Here is a 20,862-nt window from a genome sequence, read left to right on the forward strand (position 1 = left end):
ATGTGATATTTATCTAATACTCAATAAATTTATATTGTACTACACTTTGATCCAGTTATGAATATTAGTTCTCATTTTTATTAAAGAATTAATTAAAATAAAAGAGATTTATATCAATTTATTTATTGATATAAATCTCTCCGGCCCTATTTCTACCCCTTTTGGGTTTAACAGCCGCCACAATTTTTTTTTATTAAAGAATAAATTGTTTTTTAGAATGTTTAATAAAAAATAATATATTAATTCCAAGTTTGTTTGTTACATTTTTTCAACATTAACATGTTATTTTCATAGTATATTGGCAAAGATTTATAAAAAAAAATATATTTTAAAGTTGGCAACATTTATTGTCAAAACCTATAAACATTGATGTACTCAAAAAAATAAATATTCAAACAGTCACAGTTGCAGTTATTTTTGTGAATAGTTGAGTTTAGAGAAACGTGAAGATGAAAGCGATGGCTAATCATTATGTTGTAACCGCACACAAACCCACTTCTGTAACTGCTTGTGTTACAGGTGATTAATTTTTCTCTCTATGGTGGAGCACACAATGTATCTAACCTATAATGATATTTTACAGGAAATTTCACATCACCAACCGATTTGAACCTAATTGTTGCCAAGAATTCGCGACTAGAGATATATCTGGTAACACCTGAAGGGCTAAGGCCACTGAAGGATATTGGACTTTATGGAAAAATTGCAGTCATGAAGCTATTCAGACCTGAAGTATGTTTCATTCATTTGGTTTATATTTTTGTTATTTAACAATTTTCTTTGCAGCATGAGAAAAAAGATTTACTATTCCTGGTTACACTAAGATATGATGCAATGATCCTTGAATGTATCAGTGATGGAGATAATTTAGAGATTCTAACAAAGGCACATGGCAATGTTGCAGATTGCATAGGAAAACCTTCTGATACTGGTATTCTAGCTGTAATTGATCCTAAAGCAAGAGTTATTGGTTTGAGGCTCTACGATGGTCTCTTCAAAATTATACCACTGGATAAAGAAAATTGTGAACTCAAAGCTTCAAGTATAAGGTTGTTAATATTATTTGTTTATTTTCTTTGAGTGTAATTTAACACAAGCAATTATTGTAGAATGGACGAGTTATTAGTACATGATGTTGAGTTCTTACATGGATGTACAAATCCCACAATAATTCTGATTCACCAGGACGTAAACGGGAGGCATGTGAAGACTCATGAGATATCGTTAAGAGATAAAGAATTTGTGAAGACGCCTTGGAAACAAGATAATGTAGAAACGGAGGCGAGTATGATTATACCTGTTCCGTCTCCGCTATGTGGAGCTATCATTATCGGGCAGGAGAGTATTCTATACCATGACGGAGTCACATCCATTGCTGTTGCACCACCAGTTATAAAGGTAAGTTTTTTTTTTAATCTAAGATAATTCCATTATTAATTTATTTCTCTTTTTTATTGCAATCAATAGCAAAGCACTATTACTTGCTATGCGAAAGTTGATCGTAGCGGTCTAAGGTATTTGCTGGGAGATATGGCTGGACATCTTTATATGCTGTTCTTGGACGTGGAAAGTCGCGGTGATGGTGGTGACGTTGTAAGAGATCTAAAGGTTGAGCTCTTGGGTAACTACAGTTCATAGGTGATTTTTGTAACAGCTTAGCACTTCAAGTGCGTTGTCTTTGCAGGTGAAATATCTATACCAGAGTGCATTACATATTTGGACAATGGTGTATTATATATTGGATCGCGCCTAGGAGATTCGCAACTGGTGAAGCTGAATTCGAAAGCGGATGATACAGGTTCTTACGTTAATCTGATGGAGTCGTTCACAAACTTGGCACCGATTACGGATATGTGTGTGGTAGATTTAGAGAGACAGGGCCAGGGCCAGTTAGTCACGTGCTCTGGAGCTTTCAAGGAAGGATCATTGAGGATAATCCGTAATGGAATCGGTATACAGGAGCACGCTTCCATCGATTTGCCTGGCATAAAAGGAATGTGGGCCTTAAACATTGCCTCCGGTGGTAAATTTGATAATACTATTGTGCTCTCGTTCGTCGGACAGACCCGCATCTTAAGTTTGAATGGGGAAGAAGTCGAAGAAACTGATATTGCAGGATTCACATCTGATCAGCAGACATTCTTCTGCGGTAACGTGGTTCACGAACAAATTGTTCAGATTACGCCGTCTTCTGCACGTTTGATTTCTGCGAAAACCAAAAACTTATTGGCTGAATGGAAACCGCCTAACGATAAGAATATCAGCGTGGTCGCCTGTAACATGGAGCAAATAGTTATGTCCACCGGATCAGAATTGTATTACATCGAAATACATCCAGACGAATTGATTTTAAAGGGGTAAGTTTCCATAAAATACTTATAAAGCAAATTTAAACAACTATAAATGAACATTTTGTAGAACTACTACTCTGGAAGTTGAGGTAGCTTGCTTGGATATAAGTCCATTGGGTGAAGGAATAACACGGACTGATTGGGTGGCAGTTGGTTTATGGACTGATATATCGGCGAGGATACTCCGCTTACCGCAACTAGAAGAAGTTGCTAAGGATAATTTGGGAGGAGGTAACTATATTATACGAATAATAATTTAAAATTGTAAAACATGGAAATTTGTTTCTGCGTAGAAATTATACCTCGATCTGTGCTAATGACGACATTCGAAAATAACAATTATCTTTTATGCGCACTCGGCGATGGTTCGATGTTTTACTTCATATTGAACATCGAGTCCGGATCATTGACTGAGAAGAAGAAGGTGACACTGGGAACGCAGCCGACTGTCCTAAGAGCCTTCCGCTCGCTCAATTCCACCAACGTTTTTGCTTGTTCCGATAGACCGACAGTCATATACTCTTCAAATCACAAGCTCGTATTCTCTAATGTGAACATGAAAGAAGTAAACCACATGTGCAGTTTAAATGCTGAAGCTTATCCAGACAGGTAATTCAAATAATAGGTTTGCTGTGTTTCAGACGTATTAATATTGTGCGTTTCTTTGTTTATGCAGTTTGGCTTTAGCTACTGATAGTTCGGTAACGATTGGTACTATTGATGAAATTCAAAAATTACATATAAGAACTGTACCGCTTCAGGAATCGCCCAGGCGTATAGCCTATCAGGAACAATCACAAGTAATAATATTGATTTGTATGTTGTGAATTTTGGATTTAATTATTTATTATTTGTAGTCGTTCGGAGTGCTTTCGGTACGCATGGACATTCAGGATGCAACAGGTTGCAATCCTTCGAGGGCAAGTGCCAGCACCATGGCGCAATCGGTGACCGTACCTAGTAGTGTCGGGACTCTTACATCCGGAAAGTCCGGTGCCAGCGGTCTTATAGCTGCTGCTGAATATGGCCAGGAAGTGGAAGTACACAGTCTACTGATTATCGATCAAAACACTTTCGAAGTCCTCCACGCATATCAATTGATGCAACAGGAGTACGCTATGTCCTTAATTTCTTGCAGATTAGGAGAGGAAACGTATTATGTTGTTGGTACGGCAATGCTGAATCCCGAAGAGTCCGAGCCGAAACAGGGTAGGCTGTTGATGTTCCAGTTAGCTGATAACAAACTTACCTTGGTCTCTGATAAAGAGATCAAAGGATCCTGCTACTCTTTAGCCGAGTTCAATGGGAAGCTACTGGCTAGCATAAATAGCACCGTGCGATTGTTCGAGTGGACCGCAGAGAAAGAGTTGCGCTTGGAGTGCTCTCACTTCAATAATATTATTTCTCTATACTTGAAAACGAAGGGCGATTTTATCTTGGTCGGTGATTTGATGCGCAGCATGACACTTTTGCAATACAAAACGATGGAGGGCAGTTTTGAGGAAATCGCTCGCGACTACAACCCCAACTGGATGACCTCAATTGAAATATTAGATGACGAGGTCTTCCTTGGAGCTGAAAACAATTTTAATCTTTTTGTTTGCCAGAAGGACAGTGCTGCACCGACCGACGATGAACGGTCTCAAATGCAAGTTGTTGGTCAAATACATGTCGGTGATATGATCAACGTCTTTCGTCATGGTTCGTTAGTCATGCAAAACCTGGGGGAAACATCTACACCCACATCAGGTTGCGTGCTTTTTGGAACAGTGGGAGGAGCAATTGGTAATTTTAGATTTGTACCAAACACGAATATCATTGAACTAACCGATCGTGAACTTCTTATTTCCAGGCTTAGTGTCGCAAATCTCTGCTGATTTCTACGATTTTCTTTACGAGCTTCAAAATAAATTATCGGTTGTTATAAAGTCTGTAGGCAAAATTGAACATTCACATTGGAGATCGTTCCACACCGATATCAAAACGGAACCGTGCGAGGGATTCATCGATGGTGACTTAATCGAAAGCTTCTTGGATCTGTCTATTGATAAGATGAAGGAGGTTGCTAACGGTTTGCAGGTAAACTATAAAGCAAAGCTCATTTAAGTCATTTTCTTTTACAATAACCCTTTTATCCTTTCAGATCACCGGCGAAGGTGGAATGAAACAGGAGTGCACAGTCGACGACCTAGTGAAAATGGTTGAAGATCTTACAAGAATCCATTAGCTATACAAGGGCCTACCGCTTTCTATACTTTTAAAAGACACTTTATTTACGATTGGTACGATTATATAATCAGCTCTGTAGGATAACCGATCGTTGAGTTTTACTTCATGATGTTGGTTCAAAAAAAATTGTGTTATATTATCTGATTATTCAAATATGATCTTCGATGTTTCTTATTATATTGTATAACTAAGGAGTTTTTGAATATCTTTCTATTTTATGGGATGCTCTGTTTTTTTCTATTTATTTAAGTTTAAGAGACAAATTATCTGTGAAACCTTATAGAAGTATAAATATATATATATATAAATGTATTATTAAAGGCAAAAAACAATATGTACAAAATTTAATGACTTTAATTCGTAAAATAAAAAGAAAAGATAACCTATTATTTGTATTGTTACACAGTAGTTTATAAAATACGTGAAAATAGTCAAATTATCTGATAATTTTGACAATTTAACTAAGTTAAGCACACGTTTTGATGGATTGAATAAAAAAGAATTTAATCTCGTAGTCTAGATTCGAAAGTACTGAACTTAAGTTACTTAATTAACTGATAATCAAACTATCTAGACAAACTGAAAAAATATCAAAAATGTAGCGAAAACTGCAATTGTAATGTGTCAAGTTGTTATCTAAATGTTGCAATATATTATCACGTCCTTCGTTTTCACGACATTGCGAACAGTTAATAATCACTGGTGATTCATGTATTCTCAATATCGAAGTTATTTTTAAATTTCAAAACATACTTATACTTAACGAAATAATCGTTAAAGTTAAATAACTAGAGTCATTAGTATATACTGGTAATTAGAAATAATTAAAGAATTGAATGAGATTGAGATAACTGATCTTCTAATTTACGTAAAAAAAACAAACTGCTTGGACAATCCATGATATAAATATAGATTTTATGTTTGTATTGTGATCACAACCTACTTATTACATATGAACTAAACTCAAAAATTACTGCTTTCAATATGGAGATGTATAGAATATCGAAAGTTTTGTGCTAAAAACTAATGTTTTATTTAAAATCTTTGTGACAAAAACCGTAAATGAATGATTTTAAACGAATTAGGTCAAGTAATTAATTAAATTCTATCATCGAAATTGCGTTAAATTCTCTTATAGATAATATTTAAGCAGTTGGAAATGTTAGTCTTCAAGGATCAAAAACGAAATTTGCTGATAATAGAATATGTATAGCCTTTTTTTTGTATATTTCGCCTAATATTCACTCCAGTTCCCAGTTAAATCTAATATGTTTTGAGTTAGTGTTTTCAAGCATCGAGGGTAAGGTGAAGGTGAGTGTCTTTCTTCTCAATTCACTTATTCAACGCTGTTTTCTTCCTGTTTACTCTCAATATGTTTTTAATTCTTAATATATTTTACCCTTTACATTTATAGATATGCTATCATTTCGTGCGTTGAGATTATTACGTTTAAATATCTACTGAATATCAACAACAATGAATTATGCGTGTATTACTCGTGTATCAAATATAATTTGTTTATATTTCAAACAAATTATATTTGATACACGAGTTTCTAATGTCTTATATAGTTTATTCAATCAACATCTTTGCCAATTAATAATATGTTTTTTTTTTATTTATTTTGTACTAAGAAATAAGGTTCTGTCTTTGTTGAGTTTTGTAAATGGAACAAATATTTTTATTTATATTAATTATTTACACATTTTTATTAGCACTAATTTAGGCCAAAGGGTTAACTACCGACGTTTTTTGAGCCATTACAATTTGTTAATCATATGAAATCTTCGGTTTTACAGTTAATATACTAATCATTAATCGAATAATCTTAGTAAATGTGAACATAAACCGTAAATTATAGGAAAACGCAAGGCAAGAGATGGAAGTTGTTCTTATTCCTTTCATTGGATTACCATGATAATACTAAATTTTATTTCGATAAGTCATTGATACAGATATTGATAGGTGATTAATCTACTTTATCTGACCCTACTGTAGAACTGTATTTGTATTGAAATCCTTCTACTTTTTTACCGTTCACCGTGAATTAGATGTGACCCTGAGCGACAATTCATCATCATCGCCACCACCACAACATTCAGGTTCTAAATCCTACTTAGTACACATTGCGCTGCTCAAGTAAACTGCGCCAGTCGCTCGTAATATTTTCAAAATAAAAAAACAAAAACAATTGTACGTGAACGTAATCGTGATGTGCAATCTCCAACTTTTCGTGTCATAATTGGAGCGTTACATTCGATGCAGCGAAATGGAAATATTACATCTGTAACGCAGTTTTGTTTGCTGTTTCCTTTTTCTTCCGGTGGTTACTAGGTAACAGCCAGTTAGAGTATTGATTTTGATCTGCGTTTTATGCAGGAATGACGAAATTCGAATCTCCGCCGCCGCGCGACTCGCTCACTTGTAATTGATTTTTTTTTAAATAGAAATAGGGAAAACCTTGAATTTGGATGATTACATTTATATAGCCTGTACATTTCTCTTTGTTGCTGTAGTATGCAAAAACGTTCATCGATGATGATGTAAACAGGAAATGCGATAAGGTTCAAAATGAACGCGGTGGGGTCGAACAAAAAAAAATAGAGTAGTTTATGTAATACTGGAGGCGCAGATGTGTTTTAGCCTCCGTCTTGTTTATTGAAGGATTTACGAAACGTTTACAAACGGCTTTCCTAAATTAGACTTTGTTTTCTGCGCTCTGTGCACTTTGCGTTCGCCTCATTTATTAATATCCTCGCAGACTAATGCGTTTATGATAATCATCTGAGAGTTTCGACGGTGATTGTTTAGATTTTTGAAAACTATACGAGTCTTAATGTTACGTTCTTTGTTTCGATAGCCGGAAAGTCTATGAGACGTGAAGTCATCAGTCGTAAATATCAATAATTTATATACGGTAACAGAATTGCATTGCATTGTTCGAAGCGGGAAAAACTGAATCATTCCTTTGCGGACTTTTTCTTTGATCGCAGGAAAACCAAAATGTGTCCGACGTTGAACTTGTCCCGATATTGCATCGAGGTTCCCATTTTTATGGTGTTTTTTGCGGCATACATATCAGGTGAGTTTCTTGTTTACAATTTTGTTCGCGCTCTTGAAAAATACAAATGTTTGTTTGTTTTTCTTCTGCAGACTCGATCAACACGAATTTCGTGATCTATCGCACTTGCACCGTGATATTGGGCTACAGCGAGTCGAACTGCTCGAAATTGGGTGAGAGGTATTTGGATAATGCTACCCATGAACTGCTTGAAGAAGTCCAGCCTGAAGCGAACACGATTTTGATGAGCAACTCGTTGCTCTCTTCCATTATCCCTTCTTTGATCTGTCTGTTCGTAGGGCCATGGTCCGATACGCACGGAAGGAAATCGTCCGTCATTGTCACTACAGCAGGTATTCAGAACGCTTTTACTTACACCATGATTATGCGTAATTCAAAATAATGGTAACAATAGAACTTCGTGATGAAATTCCCGTTAATATAACAAAAACAAAATATTTTAAATATTCTAATAATAATATTTATTGCAATAATAAAAATAGTAACATTCACAGTATGATTCATTGGAAGAATTGTTTAGGAATGGCCGTGGCGTACTCGATTAAACTAGCGATAAGCTTAGTGCCGTGGACGAATCCTTGGTTCCTGCTCTTGAGTTCCATTCCAATGATATTCACCGGAGGATTTCCGACCTTCCTAATGATATGCATGTGTTACGCAACGGATACCAGCACGACCGAAAGCAGAGGCATGAGGTGAAGTGATTTCCATGCGGATACAGAAGTTGCTTGATTTCCTTTGTTTTCTTTCTACACGTAGGATGGCCATTTTTGAAGTTTCTATGGCTTTAGGTATTTTCATTGGAACGATCACCTCTTCGTACATTTACCACGCGACCAGCTACACAGTCGTCTTCCTGATAAGCACGGTATCCTATATGTTCGCCTTCATTTTCACCATCGCTTTCGTGAAAGAAACGATCGTGAACATAAGCGAAATTGAGGTAGAAGAGAAATACAATTTTATTGGATGATATCAATGAATATAATTTTCAGGATTCCCCAAGTTTATTCTCGTTGCATCACATAAAACACATGATCCAGACCACCATAAAGGTGCGGGATGGTTATAAGAAACCGATGCTGTTGCTGTGCATAGCTTCGCTCTGCTTGTACATCTTCGCGATAAACGACGGAAGTCTGATGTACATGTACTTAATAGATAAATTACAGTGGTCGATGGAGTCGTTCACGATATTCTCGAGCGTGCACTCTATCTTCTTCATAGTCGGTTCCATCCTAGGAGTTTATCTATTACACAAAATTCTCAAGATCGCCGAAACGTCCATCCTCTTGGTTTCATTCGTATTCATGATGGTATCTCAAATCATCATCAGCTTTGCCACCGATACTTGGCACATCTACCTCGGTAACTTGAGTAATTAACTCATATATCAACGCAATACTTACGTTATTCTTATAGCTGCCGTTATGAGGACTCCTGGAGGTATGCTCAGTCCGATGCTGAGAACCTTAATCTCCAAAATCGTGGGCACCGATGAAGTCGGCAAGATCTTTTCCTTTGCAGTTGCCCTCGAGAGCTTCACCACCATCGTTGGAACTCCGCTTTACACTGCGATCTACAACAGGACGTTGCAATATTTCCCAGGTTGCTTCTCCCTCGTCGAAGGTGGCGTCTTCTTAATCGAGGTCATGATTATCATGTAATTAAACAATATCACGATGCTATTAAGCATTCAATTAATTCTTGCTTTCTCTCGTTTTCAGCATCATAATCACATTGAGAAGAAAGCAGCCTGGAAATGTTCCTTACAATGAAATAATCGTCAGCAATTGATGACGAAGTAATCTTATGATAATCTCAATTCTGTGATAGAATTATGTCCATATGTAGATATACGCACAAATTATCGTATATTTAGATGAATTTATTATATATTTTGTTATTTTAAAAAATCAATCTTGGAAATACTAATATTTTAAAAATGGTTTTTAGTATTGTGATCATAGATTTTATATTTTAATTTTTTTGTTATTGTGTACTCAAATAAATAAAATATGTTTTTATTCAACATTTCTTATAATTTGTCTCCACTATTCTGACTAAAAGAATTTTTCGTTGTGTTTAATCAATTTTAATAGTTAATAAAAATATAAATAAATATAAATAATAAGTTCAATGATTGTTATTGAAATTATTCATATTTCGAGATAAATATTGAAAACTTGTGAATTTAGTAAATAGATGTCTAAATCATTAGATTATAGTCAAGATATTATGAATCTTAATAATATTATTCATAAACAGTTCTATTTTTAGATAATAATTAAATATATATACTGTGGTTTTCATTTTTACCACAAATGTTTACAAATAATGTAAACGGATACGATAATAAATGGAATATCTCGAAGGACGCGCAATTTAACCAGAAACGAATCAAGCCACGCGGTTTTGAAACAATGGATTACGTGCGATTCTTAAAAACTAGTCAAGAAATGTTTACTCTGCGCATTTCACTTTTACTACTTTGTAATAGAATTCACTGAGAGAGAGAGAGAGAAAAATGTATTGGATTGGATATTGGGAATGTCACAATTCTTAAATCAATTTATTTATTCTCTATTGTCAAGCTACCGGATTATTTTTTTATCCGTCCCTATTGCTCTCCAAAACGAGCTACAGGATGTGCAATTATCAACTACTGATTTTCTTATAGCTTAATTAACAAAAGCAAGAGGTAATCTTAGCTGCGGCTAAATGTGGTAATATCTATAGAGGTTCAACTCAATTCGTTCTCGGCGTCTTGTATAAAGTGCAGAATGCGATTAGCCTCTCTTCTGCCCGTTTCGATTGCACCATGCACCGTGGAATAGTAATGGGAATGGGTGGCTTCTCCTGCGAATAAGACGGTTGGAACTCCTTGCACGTTTTTCAATGGTTCCGCAAGGATTTCGTTGCTGGATGGGTCCTTCATTCTGCGAGACGCGGTTGTTTGGAACGAGTATGTTCCGCGGAAGTTTTGATTTGCGTACCAATTGGTCCTGTATAGAGAAATATATTATATTTGAATATTAAAAAGTGATCGGTGAATATACCTGAGAATTTTATCCGGTTTTGTTATGTTGAATTTATGTCCGAGGAATTTATCCAGTGCGAAGTGGAGGCCATCTATTAATGTTTCATTCGAAGTTTTCTCGATTTCAGGAACCAAATCTCCGGTGATCCAAGCGGAAAGTGCGTTCGGATTCCTTTCCAATGGTAGTACAGACATGAAGTTCAGAAGCCACGATCTACCGTACTGGAAGAAAAAAAGCAATTAGGATTAGAAGAGAATAAAAACGTGTGTTTACTCTGGAAGGTCCTTTGGTGAATTCTGCGATGAGCATGTCTCGATGCTCGTGAGTCCAAACGAAGCTGTATCCGTTGAATTCCTCGGGCCACCAGCGTTTCTCAAAATGCATCAGAACCTTCATGACAGCCCCGATACCCAAATCTCGGATAGCCCGGACCTTGTGTCTGGGCAACGGGGGAGAAAACATCCTCCTATGTTTGTACTTCAAAACGCCAAGTGATGGTGTGAAGATCAGGTGTTTGGCAGTGTGAAAGGTACCGTCCGTGCAAGATACATTAACACCATCGTCCCAGCTGATCTTCTGTACAACCTTGTTCAGTTGAATCTTGGATTGGATCGGAAACGACGGATCGTAAACCCTAGGATGTTTCCGCATCAACACTTCCAACGCGGTCTTGTATCCAAAACCGTTCCAGTTCAGCGAAAGATCTCCTTCGCAATTCCTATAATCACTGTTGGCCGAAGTATCGAACCAAGAGAAGGCTCCCTCTGAGGACTGTACGTAGTGATGCATGAGGTCCAAGCTCAATAAGCAGATGTCGAGATCTTTCCCGGAGAACTTCTGCCTCGCGCTCTCATTATACCTATCATAATACAATAAAATTCAACAAAAAAATCTTTCACCAACTAAGATGATCTACCTTTTGATGAAATATTCTCCAACCGTGACGCCTTCCTCCTGCTTCTTATTGCCGTCCGGGCTGTAAATCTCCTCGAACAGCTCATGCATATCAGAGGTCAATTGATCTCCGACCACCTTCCTGTCCGACATGAACAGAGACGCTGAATAATTGCTAGATTGCAACACCCCCAAATGCTTCACCATCTCATAAACAACGTTATTCTTTTGCCCGTGGCACCATTCCGCGCCCATATCCACAACGGCATCTCCGAAGGGCACACTGTGCACCCTACCTCCAATTCTATCCTCCGCTTCCAATACAGTCACATCTATTCCTTGCGATAAGAGGGTCGTGGCGGCTGCAATTCCTGCAGGTCCTGCACCTACCACTATCACTTTAACACCTTCCGCATTCCCAAGAAAAACGCCAATCACCAATACCAGAACACCCAGCATTTTACTCGTGCAAAAAACAATCTATCTCGAATCAAGCGATGCTCGTTAATAAACAAATCGTTTGATTCTTTCGTGTCGAAAGTGTTTTTCAACTTAATTTATCGCAATCGCCTAACGATTATTACGTTTTTATCAATATTTCTGTAATAACAAATTCCTTATTTCATAAGAAGCGTGCGTTACTTTATCTGTTGATTAGTGAAATAATAAAAAAAAATAATAACTTGTTATGCAGTGCTGTTGCAGCCCGCTGGATCCGCGGGTTTGGCCAAATCGAACTGGATCAAGATAACCATGTAAGTCGTCGAAGCTCCAATCAGCTGCAAATACACACACACACACAAATTAATTAAAATTGTAATTATGTAAAACAATTATTCTTTAAATCAATCCAATTATTATGGACCAACTAATTACTAAAATATTTTCTAATAAAATTTAAATTAGGGCACTAAGCCTTGATCCAGTCCTGACTAAAATTGCTGATTTTATTTGACGTAGTTACTTATTTATTTATTTCATTGCACGTGCAGAAAAATGAAAATATAAATTAAAAATTGATATTAATATTAGACAAAAATACAAAATAATACGAAATCAAATGAAACGATAATTTGTTAGAAAAGAGGATGTTCGTCATCAATTCAATACAATTTAAAATTAGAAAGTCTAATTGTGTCTCAATTCGACAATCAAATGAGTAGTTTCTATTAAGATCATAGATCACTCGATTTTATCCTCATTCAAGATCTTGTAATTATATTCATAATAGAAATAGAATAGAAACCTATATTTGTTTTGATGTATTTTTCGACATCTTCTGTTCCTTCTGCTTTAAAGGGAGTGGAACTATGCAACTTAGCTCGCACTCCATGGTAGCCTTACGTAATTTATGTGTAATAGATAAATAAATTACATCATAACAATATAAAAACCGTTTGTCTATAGTCGCCTGTATCATGAAAATTTAATACGAAAACGTTAGTTCAATTCCAAAAAAAACAACAAAAAAATCCCAAAAAACAAATATAAAAATCAAGCAAATATATAAATTAAATCAGCAAATCGAAATAGAGTAATAATAGTAGTAAATATTTAAAGATTTTGCAAATAATTAAATAAAACTAAGTATTTTTTATGCTTAACCAGAAATACACAACTAAATATAACCGAGATACAAAGATATGTCCACTTTTCACAAATTTTCTTATCACAATTTGGAAGGCCTTGGATAGGTGAGTCATATAATAAGAGTTGTTATAGAATAAACACATAAATAAATATATTAAAAAAAACCTTGAGATTACAAATGTTTAATTTGCTCATACATTCCTCTTATTATAGATCCATGGAGGCTAGGAAAGGAATTACAGCCAAATGAATGAAAGTACAACAATGTATGAATACTCGCTTTATTCCCCAAGCATAGTTTGGATCCATTCAATTGCGAAATATGACGAAAATAAACGCTTTTCTTGTTAAAATTGAACCCAACAAACAAATTAAGATTGCTGTGAATGACAATATAATTGTAACATTGACAGAAGTCTTTCAAAAGAAACACTACTCCCATCCAAATTGAATATCGGCAATTACTTTATTGCCAACCCAGTACTTTCCAAAAAAATCAATAAAATGTGAAACACTGCGTATTACAAACAAATGGTTTTTGATAACAGACTTCATTGTTTAATTAATGTTGTGGGTAATCTTAAAATATGTGGGTGACTTCCAAACATAATTATGTTTGAGCTGTGGGGAGGCGACTTCTAATTTGTTTATGTGTCGCCAGATGCGGTTGACTCGTTATATCATAGCATCATACGACCCTATTCATTGTAAATGATATAACATTTTCATATTTGTTATTAAGCTCTGTGATTGTGTAAGGAGATGGCGTTACTATATCGGTTTGTTTTCAAACTTGAAGCATACTGCAAGTATTAACGAACAATACATACCGTGTACAATAATGTATAGTCCAGATTGAACATGTAGCATGCGTTGAAGCACAGATGCCGGTGCATCAATTGGAGAGAGAACGTCCTGAGCTGCAATTAAAAGTAGATTTTAATTAGCGGAGGAAATGTTCCGGCACTATGATTGCGAGTGCACGAGTTCATCCAAATGGAAAAAGAAGTTCTCTGCCGTCGACAGTATCCTTAATTGGAAAGCATATTGCTTTCGAAATTGCTCGTCGAGCTGGAAAACGATGAGAAAAATAACGTAACAAAGTGTCTGTCTCGAGCAGGAGCCATCCGCTCACGTTCCAGGAACGCAGCTGGAGGTAGTAGCAATTTCCATTGGACGAATATAGAAATACGTTTGTACAAATCCACGTCAATTTCAAGATCTCGTTAAAAAACGAGTTCAGGGAAATAATTGGAACTCGAGTTATCCGTAAACAAAAAAAAAACGAAAGCCGTGCAGAGTTTGTCAATAACTTCAGTGAAATATATTCCTAACAACACATTTATTCATCCAAATACTTAAAATATAATACAAAATTTTAATCAAAATAATATATAAATATGTTATAAATAGGAATTCCATTACCGGTATTTTTTTTACAATAAATACCGGTTCTTATTAAAAACTAATACTATATTGTTCATTGCCTCTCTGTACATTCTATAAAAGTATTGATTGTAGTGGTAGTAGTACTATCACACGAAATTTTCAATTTGAAAAAATATACCGGTAACTGGTTAACCGGTTTTTAATTAAAATATTTAGCGTTTACCTCGGTAATTTTGGATGCTGAATTATAAAGAATAAAAAAATAAGTCAAGTCGTAATTTTAATAAAAAAATAAGTCAAGATTACAATAGTATTATCAATAAATATTACTTCCTCTGTCCGAAAAAAGTTGCTACATTTCACATCGATTTTTGTCCGAAAATAGTTTCGTATGAAACAAAAAAATGAGGAATTACTGAACAAATTTTTGTTAAGGAAACATAGATAAATCATAGACACAACAGTTTAACACATTTTTAACTTTAATTTGTAAAAAAAACGCGTTTTCATCATAATCATTAAAGTCGTGCGTCGTCTTAATTTCTCATAGATCAACTATGGTTTTTCCGAAACTTGTAACTCCCTTAATTTCTTTTCTTTTTTTCAATCTGTCGTGTAATTTAGTGATTCTCAAACTTTTTGGTCTGCGACATACAAAGTTTCTGCGACCCCACCGAATAATGGGTATACGTAGAAAAATAACCAGAATTGACCTGTAATCTCCCACCTGTGGGTCGTGACCCACACTTTGAGAATCACTGGTGTAATGTACTTTTGGGAATTTTGGATTCATATGTCAATGTTCTTAATCTGCTTCTTTTGCAGATGGGAATTACCTTAGGTTAAACTAATTCATAAAGTATTATCTAATACAGATAATTTATCTTAAAATACGATACAAAGATTTAAAAATCACTGAATTTGCGCCATAATTATATTCATTTCATTTCAAGTGGTAAAAATCTATTTATTGATTAATATGACTAATACTATCACTATTTTAATACGTGCATCATTAGAGTATTGAATAACAAATAGCCAAAAAAAAAAGTTAGATAGCAAACAATATATTTGTTTTTTTATAAATGAAAACAATGATATTTCAATTTTATTTAATATACGTCTTAAATACGAACTGATTGCTCTGCAAATTATAAACAGTGTATTTTTCCATTTGTGGATGCAACAAAATTCCATGAACTGACATGTGATTACGTTACCAAACGTGCCTTTCATTAAACGAAAGAGCGGGAGAGGGAGCACTTTCGACAGGAAGGTAGCAGCTGGAGAACCTTTGATCCGCCTGGAAATTTCCTGAATACAAAGAACAACCCTCGTGCATAAAGAGCATCTGCAATTGTGGACAGATGTTCAAAACTCGAGAAAGCGTGGGAACCCTCATTTTATTACAATTCGCTTTATGAAAAATCTAGATCGTACATATTCGCAGACACAGCATATAATATTTATTTATTAATTGCTGAAACTAATTAATTTTAATTACTACTCACACGCAACATATTATTATTATTATTCGAGTTTATTTCTAGAACTGTTTACGTATCTGTAACTAACATGATACGATTCAAACGTACGAAATTTATTTTTATACATCAATTTATAGAATAAGCGGTAGGACATGCAATTGCCATTATTTTTATTATTATAAAGCTCCTAACATTAAATAGATGTTTATTACATGGACAAACAACGTAGTTAGCCTTGTGATTAAAAAAACGAGTTTTTTAGAAGAGCAAAGTTGCTTCCACGGTTGTATTTCAAACAATGCCGGATCGAAACCAAAAAAAAAGGACCCAATTATTTAAAATGAAATAACGACTTAATGTAGGGGAGATGTCACCTTGGAGTTAATAACAATTGAACCATGCTATAAATACTTAAAAAATTATTATTTTTTCAATTTACACTAAAACTAATGATGTTTTTCAATTAAAATTCATAGCGTTTCGGTTTAAAAATAAATTATTTGCTTTGGTCTTTGTAGAAATAATTATAGTAAAGAAGCTGTTTTACGATCTTCTAAGAATAGACTAAAATCTTCCAACAGGTAAATGGATTTTCTACCTCACGAGAAGAGAATGTTCTAAAAACGTTCTCTTATTCTATAAGCAACGAAGTATTTTAAGGAAACAACTCACAAGCAGAGTCACTGGAAATAATATGTTACGTTAGTCATGACTTTCATATATAAATACTTTTCTTTAGAAAAATATATGGAATTTAATTACTTTATAAATTTGTCAGGAAGAAATCGTTTTCGTATAAGATTTCAATTTCTTAAGAAATAAATAATTTAATTAATATTGAAATTGAATCATTGATATTATTGTATAATAAAATTAGTTTTCGTTGTAAATAATAATAAACAAACTCCCACGTTTCTGTCATATACAGCAATGGGATTTATAAAAAAAAAACCTTGTAGAAAACGGTCATCGGCCTTTGTTTTCTAATAGGAATTCAAGGTTTCAACAATCCTATTTGGCATCGTTTCTATTCCAAATGCGCTGCATTTCATTCCGAATAGTTCTATAATTCTGTTTCCACAAAAAGCAATGGAAAAAATTTCCAGTCATCGCAAGTGGAAAAGGCACGCAACATTGCGTCACGATGATGACATATAAGTGGGTTTATTTAATTAACATGAACCATGTAGATTTAACACACTGTTGAAACTTTCGTTGGAAAACGCATTAATTCGAACATATGGCATTCTAGATAATAAAGTTCAACGTCTTTTCTCTGTTGGATAGTACTTGTTTTTTTTTATGATTGCAGCTTTTCCGGGTCTACTGTAAATTCGTACCCCGGATTTTCCGGGCCTCAAATATTGCGAGCTGCAGCTACAGTGGCGTAACAACCGATTTTCTTTTGCAAATCAATATTTACATAAATTGCATAACATTGTGAAATGATTCAAATGAAACATTAAGTTTGAATCACTATTAATATTTATAGATAATCATTCCATAATTACAGTATTTTTTCCGTCAAGCAAATATACGGAGAAAAGAAGTCCCGGATTGCGCGCCTGCTACATCATTTATAAAACTTGTGTATATATAATATGTGTATTTTTGAATATGTTTCACTATACGAGTATTTCACTATACAAGTAAAAATCCGGAAATTTTGGAATGGATTAGACTCGCTTCACTGGATAAGTTAATCACTAGTTAAATAATTCAATCATTGCGGTAATCATAGTTTCGAACATGAGTCATTCAGTATTTGTAATGTGACGCAACATATGTCAAGTCATGATATATTTATGAAATCATTAAAACGTTAATAACAAAGTTATTTCTTTGTAGAATACCGATTTGCATTGAATTTATAAATGATTGAAACTTTGGGTTGATTCATAATTCATTTGAAATTTATTATTTAAACTTACTCAAGTTTTTGTAAAATAAATATTATATAATAGTAATTTATATTAAATATTAATTTATTTTGTTATACGTAGAAATTATTGAACATGTGAATTATTATTAAATATTACTCAATATTTTTTTTTCCTGTTTTTACTGTTCTGTTTTAGTGTTATTCTATTTGTCGCTGGTTTGTTTCGTCTTGTTCTCTTGTATGACATTTTATTTTATTCTGTCCTGATATGTCACGTTCTCTGCTGGCGAGTTATGTTTGGTTATGAAATCAGTTAAAAAATAAAAATTATTGACATTTGTAATCATTCTTTTCAGACAATAGTATGAGAATAATATCGTAATTATTCATGTATTGATTATAATTATTAACTTTTTGAAGTGTTCTATTTTTTACTTTGTTAGTTTTGTAAATATATCTACGCCACTGCGTATTTGTCGATCAATAATGCACGGTAACAGCAATAAATAAAGAAAACGAACGCAATAGATGGAAAAACTCGAGCAGGCAGGAATTAAATTCGCGGCGCAGTTGCCGCGATCAATACATGGTTGGTTGCTACGTGGAACCATCTAGATCCTTCGAAAAGTCACGCGAACGAAGACAGAGCTATAGGATTGGTGAGTTGTGCGAGTGAAAAAACAGCTTCCGACGTGTAGCATTTCTAGTGGTGCCTTGCCAAGGGTGGGGCAGAGGTTAAAGTTGGTGGGGGAAGTCTAGTATAAAAGAGCTCTCCAACGACCGCCATGTTGTAGTTTAGTGAGTTTTCATGTGAGGGAGCGATGTCGAGACGCCGAGGACGACCGGGACCCAGTCTAGGACCAGGATCAACCCCAATCCAAACAATATCAAAAAAAAAACACAAAACAATCATTAACAGGATTTGTATAATTTAATCTCAATTATTTTATGATTTCGTTACTAACTCGTAAAGTCAAAATTCTGCTTCTCAAGCAACGTAACAAATTTTTGTTTATTCTTTTTTTTGTTTATAAATAATTGTTGCACTGGTCGCTGGGGCGCTGGCCACGTTCTCGGCGTAAACGTGCATTTTTTTCACGCAAAACCATAGCATATAAATCAATTATCTTATTATTTTTAATTGATATCTCATATATATATATAAATATATTTTTATTTTTGATTCAATCTCTATTATTACTAATAATTTATTTCTCTTATTTTTGTTTTGTTGTTGTACAACAATTTGTTCGTTCAATTTCCAGAATGTGCCGTAAATATCGTCGATCGCATAAAATTACTACTATCGTGTGTGTCGTACTGCGACCCGCACCCCCACCCAGGGCCCGTTGCCCGGGTCGAGCTCTAATCAATCAATAATCTGTCACAGGCACAGCGCCATCTATGAACGATAACCGAACAAACAAAAAAAAAACAAACCAAGTTAAATTGAATCGAATAGAACGAAAAACGCAAACACTGAAAATTGCAGTTTAACTAAAAAAAAAAACAAACAAACAAATATGGGGGATTATCTTGGGCATCCTCGGATGCGTAAGCACACAAAAACCGTAAATCGATCAAATAGCTGACGAGTCGGAAGGGCGTGTAAGCCGTGATCATCACTCGATGACGCAAGAGATGTGCGCATGCTCATCTATGGTGGTTTGTGGTGGTGAAGATGCTGAGGGAATCAATCGATTTTGTTGCCCTTCGTGCACAATCTCGGGGGTCAACCGGAATACAAAATCTAGGGTGCGCAGCCGCCACCGCCAAACATTGATCTTCAATTATTTTTTTTATTATTATTTTTGAATTTATATGACAATTACTAATAGAAATATATATATTTGAAATACCTCTAGATACCATTAATTATATTTAAAGCAATTAAGTAACCGAAAACTAGTTTTCACTCTTTTGTTTACTTTTTTTTTCTCTCCAAATACTTTATATAACAATAGTGATTATAATATGAACTTATTTTTTTCCTCCCTAAGTAATTTAGCTTTAGTGCGCCCTGATGATGATTATTATACATATATACAAATATTGAAAAATATAAATATACATTATTATTTATTATTTTTTTCCTTCTAATTACTTACTTTTTAACAGATTTCACTTGCAGGAAAACAACTATATTTCAATTACTAGCTTATCGAATTGCACTCAAATTTGTAACATTACCAAGTTGTGCATGCATCCAAATGCAATTGCAATGAGAAATTTTTATTAATAAAAAAAAAAAATCAACAACAACTACAACCACTTCACACTTACATTTTCAACGCCGTTCACTGAACCGCCGTTGTTGTTCATGATCTTGTGAATCAGCCTTCCAGTTTCGTTAGCCTGCAACAAAGTTTAATGTAAAGAGAATGCCGTGGATTCTAACACGCGCGCATCCCTTACTGTGGGTTTCTCTTAAACTAAACACAAATGAACATCTCGAGATAAGGCACCGAACTTGTAATGAAATTTCAATGAGGATTTGCAAATTCAAATCAAAAAACAGATTCAATTTAAGTCAAATTGATATTAGATACAAGTAAGTACAAATTTAATTTTAGTTTAATCATTTTCTTTTTGCTAGACGAAACAATATTTATAATATACCACACGAATAATTATTATTATTATTACTATTGCCCTAATAATATGTTTTGTACTCTTTACTTTTGTTTTCAGTATCACTTGTTTATTTTGATTGTTTCTCTTGTCTAGATTGGTCAGTTCAATTAATCTATTGCCTTTTTATTTTGTTTTTTTTTTTAATTACTAACATGAAATTTTACAACGCGCCTACCAACCACAACCCACTTAGTATTACCATACATCTTTTGGGGATATATTTTCCAATTGCAGATCAAAGCAGGCGAAGTATCTGGGCCATCTGTAATTAATTTTATTTAAT

At 34.4% G+C, this 20,862-nt stretch overlaps 3 protein-coding genes and 1 long non-coding RNA gene across 6 annotated transcripts; 2 read left to right on the plus strand and 2 right to left on the minus strand.

Moving 5' to 3' along the window:
- The first annotated feature begins 345 nt into the window (after positions 1-345).
- Positions 346-4,874, plus strand: LOC108568627 (DNA damage-binding protein 1). Its single transcript, XM_017929828.1, has 12 exons — positions 346-519; positions 584-732; positions 787-1,049; positions 1,110-1,398; positions 1,468-1,621; positions 1,685-2,357; positions 2,419-2,582; positions 2,645-2,960; positions 3,028-3,151; positions 3,209-4,136; positions 4,204-4,430; positions 4,495-4,874. Exons 1-12 carry the CDS (start codon positions 450-452, stop codon positions 4,576-4,578), a joined length of 3,441 nt encoding a protein of 1,146 aa, XP_017785317.1. The 5' UTR covers positions 346-449; the 3' UTR covers positions 4,579-4,874.
- Positions 4,875-6,689: 1,815 nt separating this feature from the next.
- Positions 6,690-9,694, plus strand: LOC108568644. 3 transcript variants are annotated; one of them, XM_017929850.1, is made up of 9 exons: positions 6,690-7,379; positions 7,441-7,497; positions 7,574-7,662; positions 7,734-7,994; positions 8,183-8,357; positions 8,422-8,605; positions 8,658-9,030; positions 9,085-9,325; positions 9,390-9,694. In XM_017929850.1, exons 3-9 carry the CDS (start codon positions 7,584-7,586, stop codon positions 9,457-9,459), a joined length of 1,383 nt encoding a protein of 460 aa, XP_017785339.1. In that variant the 5' UTR covers positions 6,690-7,379; positions 7,441-7,497; positions 7,574-7,583; the 3' UTR covers positions 9,460-9,694. The 3 variants fall into 3 exon arrangements, with proteins under 3 accessions (XP_017785339.1, XP_017785340.1, XP_017785341.1); XM_017929851.1 differs by having other exon boundaries at positions 6,690-6,914; XM_017929852.1 differs by lacking the exon at positions 7,441-7,497 and having other exon boundaries at positions 6,690-6,914.
- Positions 9,695-10,221: 527 nt separating this feature from the next.
- On the minus strand, positions 10,222-12,183 carry LOC108568645 (spermine oxidase-like). The gene is made up of 4 exons (XM_017929853.1): positions 11,620-12,183; positions 10,977-11,562; positions 10,722-10,924; positions 10,222-10,667 (listed from the first exon to the last, which is right to left on the minus strand). The coding sequence occupies exons 1-4, from the start codon at positions 12,054-12,056 to the stop codon at positions 10,406-10,408; spliced, it is 1,488 nt and encodes a 495-aa protein (XP_017785342.1). The 5' UTR covers positions 12,057-12,183; the 3' UTR covers positions 10,222-10,405.
- Positions 12,184-12,209: 26 nt separating this feature from the next.
- LOC108568646 lies at positions 12,210-16,373 on the minus strand. The gene is made up of 3 exons (XR_001891301.1): positions 16,276-16,373; positions 14,018-14,107; positions 12,210-12,376 (listed from the first exon to the last, which is right to left on the minus strand). It is a non-coding gene; the product is annotated as an uncharacterized LOC108568646 (long non-coding RNA).
- Positions 16,374-20,862: the final 4,489 nt, after the last annotated feature.

This window comes from Nicrophorus vespilloides, unplaced genomic scaffold (assembly GCF_001412225.1).
Source record: "Nicrophorus vespilloides isolate i.1.1-1 unplaced genomic scaffold, Nicve_v1.0, whole genome shotgun sequence".
NCBI lineage: Eukaryota > Metazoa > Arthropoda > Insecta > Coleoptera > Silphidae > Nicrophorus > Nicrophorus vespilloides.